We start from the raw sequence: 5345 nt of genomic DNA, 5'->3' as shown, positions 1-5345 counted from the left end.
AAAACTGTGGGTGGTGTTTCCGACGTTCAGATGAACTCAAGCGCCACTATCGAAGACATACTGGAGAAAAGCCGTACGTATGTCCTCTTTGTGGAAGATCTTTTAGTCGTTCAGATCACCGATCTTCTCATATCAAAAAAATACACCCATTAATGTAGAGAACCCGTGTAGCGTTTGCAATTTCTCGTAACACTCTTAGTGGTCTGATACATTTGTCCGGCGGAGTCGACCGTCATTTTTGTGCAGCAATACCTAAATCAATCCGTGCGCACGTTCCTATTTTTCCAATTAACATCAAGTACTTGGTAGACGTGATATAACAAATTTGTACTTTTATTTATATTTCGGACCAACTTCTTTAATTTTAACAACCTGATAAGTGAGTTAAACTGTACATAGCATATGCATCTATATCAGTGGTATATATAATACACGAGCGTTCTTTTAAAGAAGAAAACATATTCATGTCGATTTTTGCGTCCACGTTGGTTGGCATGCAAGGATCTTTGTCAATGATGCTAATTTGGCGTAAGGAGCAGGTTAAATAAAGTTATCATTCCTTCAATGATATTACCTGTTTACATTCTCTATTCTCTACAGTTATTTTACCTTTGTTTAATCGAGGAGATTTATTTTTTCAGTTAAAGCTGACCAAAAGAACAAATGACAGTACCAAATCTGATATCTAGCAGGGCTGCAAGAGTTCGGTGTATCTCATGTTTGTCACCGCTACTTGTGTGTTGTTCCTTCAAAAGCTGAGATGACGAAAGTAAAAAAAAAAGTACTATATTTATAGTGTCTATCTCAAACAGTGAAAGAACGCCCCTGTGCTTTTAGCATTCTAGTTAAAAGCATTGTATAACCATCACGCATCATACAAATTAACTGCCAGAAATTTGCAAGTGCTGTCTATTCCCATGCAATCCACCTGAGCATTAGCCTGAGCCTTAAAGGTGGAAACTCTTCGTTAGATGGATTACATAGAAATATGCAGTACTTCAACTTGCACTCTGATAGTTAAGTCTATTGGAATGCAATCTTTTGAATGAACTTATCCCTCCTTCCCACAGTGTATTATACAAATTAGTCATGATGAACATTTTTTTTGTTGGGAAGATTTTGCACGATTACATCGCCGGATCTGGGTCAGTAAAATAATAGCAAATACTACATAAAAGAATCAAAGCATGTTGACTGATCACTCAAATAGCCTCCTTCGTGTCACCCTGTCATTTCGCTGGAAATACGAGAGCCAAAACAATACTCTTCAACTTCAATTTTCAGTGAAAATATTTGTTCATTGATCACATTACACACTTCATTTTTATCACCGGAAACTTAATCCCTCTGTAGGCACTCGAGCCCTAATGTGATACGGCTTTTATCTCGTCAGAGCAGTCTACCTTTAACACTAAAATTTGTCCGTAATAATGCTAGGCTAGACTCAATAATTATTTACGCTAACAGACTGTTTACTTTAAGAGTAATGCTCACAAACGCAAAACAGTGTATGTTTTATAACGAGATTAGCAACCAAACGGACAGAAATGAAAACGGATAAGTCAGAGTTGCCGCATTACGGCATCAATGATCCATTTGCCGGGAAAGGTCTTGCGAATGTCGTAACACTTCCCCTCAATCCGCAAACGTTAGGTGATTAAGTTTAGCTGACATTTCCGTGTGGAAAACCTACAGTTATTTTGCCGCCAAGTAAGTTGGGTCAAGTTGCTATTAGCGTTATTTTTAGAAACGATCAAACAAAATGCCGAGATGCTTCACCTGACCAAGATGAATTAGCCCCCCTCACAAGGGTCTCAGTCATAGTTTAAAATAATAGCCGCCTTTTCAACTAATATACGGTGCTCTTTTTGAGCTTCAACTTCCCAAGTTTTGTACAACAATCATTCTTTTAAGACCGAAATAATGCAATATAATACGAAACACCAGACAATGTTAATTATAGCCTTAAGTACGACTGAGACATAATTTAGCAGAAACTGCCAGTGTAATCTCCTTTTTAACAATAAGATCTATTTTACAAATTTTAACAAAAGACAAATTATCACAGAAAGAAAATAAGATTACCCCTGTCAATAATAATTCTCATTAACATTACGGTTTTCATGTCTAGTGTTCGGAAGTTTGTGAGAACAACTAAGAAGAAGAAAGAAACATATTGCTTTGTTTCTTCTGCTGCTCGATCCTTATAAAAAACCGTTCTGTCGGTTATATTTCACTTTTGCCACAGATCTCATAACCGGGAGAATCGCATTAAACTTGAATCGGACTCTTTGTAAGTTAAATGTCGTGCTGAAAATAATTAAAGGGTAAATTGAGGATATGTGTGGGCTTAAATTTCAAGTCCTGCCACAAGTTCTGCCAGTTAGGGACGTTAGGCAGCTTGATTACACACAAGGGACAAAATGAGCAAAAAAATGTTGATATTATATGCTTGATTAAATGCAAGTGGTTAGTTCTTTCCAGGAATACTCAGCGTTTCAAAAAGTTGAAGTCGTTGCAACCAATTGGTCCGTGCACAAGTTGCACCTGATCGAACCCTATTGTAACATAACGCTCTTACCAGTGGTTTTTTTCCACTTATGATTCTTCAGAAAACGCCGCTATTTTAAAACATTGAAACCTGAATTTGCGTATTACAAGGAATGAGCCGAGTGCCAAGTCACGTACAAATGCAAAGAAGTTCCTTTTGTTATTTACAGTTTTCACATTGTTTAACTCCGTTCTTGAATATGTTTCGCAATATACAAGTCTCGAAACAAAGCGAGCGACTGGCGAACATTTGATACCTCCGTGTTTGAGTCTGAAAAAAACTAATTTCTATTTCGGGAACCAATCGGAGCCTCCGAACATTACCCGAACTTTCTTGGTCTTCTAGAATCATCTACGTGCCTGAAAAACTGCGGAACATAACATTAAATCAATCGCGATCTTTCTTGTTCATTTATTGTTTAGCTGTGGCCTTAGATTCAAACGTCTTTAAGTTTTTACTTAAAAAGATAATTGTGTCCGACATGACGTAACTAGATAAGGGTGAAAGGAAAGCCGCTCTTGTAACTTAGGCCCGTTTTAAACGTCGCATTTTACATGTGCTGACAGTCTAATGCAAATGAGCGAAAACAAAAGATTTTTCTCATTTGCATTAGATTCGGCACATGCGACGTTTAAAAGCCCGTTTTGAACGTCGTTGAGCATACTTGATAACTTGGCCTTTGCTTTGCTCTTAATAACCTCGGAGAACATTTGAGGGGCTAACGAATGCGCGGCAAACTTTGCATAAGAACACTGGCGATCGGGTTAAGTGACTGCTAAATCCACAGCTAACTTCAGGAAGCGCAGAGATTCACGCAAACCCACGTAAAAGTCAAGTAATCCTAGCACGCAATCAGGAAGAATTACGTTTTATGTAATTTACTGTTGTATGCCTTATGGGTAAACTATCTTAGCTAAATCCGTTCAATGAATGTGGTGCCAGAAATCGGATTCCTCTTTATATGCAAAGGGTTCTGGGGTCGCCAGGGGCACACATTGCAAGTCGCTGTAAGAAAATGTATGGCGGAAAGTTATTTCGACCTCCAAAAAACTATTTTGGAGAGGGCTCAACGCTTTTCTCTATACAGTTTTATCAGAAATCGATTTAGGCAATGTTAATAAGTGAAAAGTGTAAGTTTTTGTTTTCATAACCGTGAAATATGAGATAATATTCATTCGGATTAACCTTGCTCGTGTAAGGATCCGCGGCATGGTCTCGAAATATGACAAAATTAAGCCGCTGTTTTTTACACGTTGGAAATTTTATCTAAAACTTATGTACAACGGCGCTGGAAAAAGAAGGTTCAGCAGCAGGCGTTGCACCGTGTAACATAAGAAGTCGAAACTCATTCGGGAATCGAAATGTTGTTTACATCGCCCTAGCTGGTATCTGATTGGCTTACGTAGCGTAGTGTATCAAGACCGAGCGAGACCAGTTTCACGAAGTGGTGTTACACGGTGAAACTCCCGTTTTTATCACCACTACGATTTCTGCGACCGTTGCAGAAGTAGAACGCGGTTCTACATTTCGTGAAACTTATCTAGCAACGAAAGTTCAAAAAAGTTCCTCGACTCAGACCATGTTAAACGGCGCAAAAAATTGATTGAGAAAAAGCTAACCGTTTTTTCAGCCGCTACTATTTTTCTACAGACTCTATGAAAGTCCAATCCCTTTGATGAAGTACGATAATTCTGCTCAAGCAAACTATTTCAATCTTCTTCTGCCTCGAGGTAGCTGTTTTAATGCTCCTCTTCCTCAGAATACAGCGCGCAGTCTCTGTTTCGATAGATTTAGATAACACCGTGGGGAATTCATATGCCTAGGCTGTTACATGTAAACAAACTTTTTCTTCTGTCAAACTGACATCTACAAGACAGTATCAATGTCACTGGAGCTAAGAAAACTTGTCAAGCTACACTATGACTTCGACCAGTACATCTTCATATACTAGTTCTTTGTAGATCTGATCTTTGGAGCAGGTCTTTTAGGTTTTAGTACTCACACAATTATACTCTCCTATGTACAAACGGTGTAGGACATTCAGAGGTTCTGTAACCTTGTACAAAATTATTTCAACAGACCTTTGTACTTACTCATGGAAACCTTGAATTGGTCACGATTACTTGTTCTAGCCCACGACAAAAACGTTATTGTTGTTCCTGGGCAAGTAAAATCTTAATATTTCAACATGAGCACTGAGAATCTTTCGCTTCCCTAGGTACCTTCGATCGTTGTCACAACCCCACAAAGCGCAATACATTTGATCGCCGTATCAGGCATATTTTCAAAATTATTTGAATTGCTGAATTTAGAAATAGGCCAGCCTATACACACGTAAATACAACTTAAACGTTTTTTTGAGCTATTTCCTCCAGATTTGTTCCTTATTTTGTAATATTTTGAGACCATTTCACAATAAACCTTACGCAAGCAAGGAAGTTAATCAGCTAATTTTATCTCATATTTCACGGTTATTCAAACAAAACTTACACTTGTCACGTATCAACATTGCCCAAATGGATTTGTAATAAAACTCCGTCGAAAAAGGCATTGATCTCTCTCCAAAATCCTTTTTTTTTTTGGACGTCGAATAAGTTTCCGCCATACATTTTCTCACAGCGACTTGCAATGTTTGTCCTCTGGCGACCCCAGAACCCTTTGCGTATAAAGCATGAATCCGACTACCGGGCAACTCGTTCATGGGGCCCTCTGTTAAAGAAGACAGCCAAATGCTTATGGCTTGTACAAGTTTCGATAACTTGTTTAGAGGAAAGACGGTGTCATGTACCAAAAT

At 38.4% G+C, this 5345-nt stretch overlaps 1 protein-coding gene across 1 annotated transcript in view; it reads left to right on the top strand.

The window, feature by feature from the left end:
- Positions 1-570, top strand: part of LOC138060815 (Krueppel-like factor 5) — a 1947-nt gene extending 1377 nt beyond the window's left edge. The window contains exon 2 of the mRNA XM_068906698.1: positions 1-570. This exon is cut by the window's left edge and continues 460 nt beyond it. Coding sequence (XP_068762799.1) covers positions 1-158 — 158 coding nt within the window. The 3' untranslated portion in view covers positions 159-570.
- Positions 571-5345: the final 4775 nt, after the last annotated feature.

The sequence above is a fragment of the Montipora capricornis genome, chromosome 8, assembly GCF_036669925.1.
Source record: "Montipora capricornis isolate CH-2021 chromosome 8, ASM3666992v2, whole genome shotgun sequence".
Classification (NCBI taxonomy): Eukaryota; Metazoa; Cnidaria; class Anthozoa; order Scleractinia; family Acroporidae; genus Montipora; species Montipora capricornis.
Note: the sequence above shows the minus strand (reverse complement) of the source record. Positions and strands in the feature narration are given on the sequence as shown.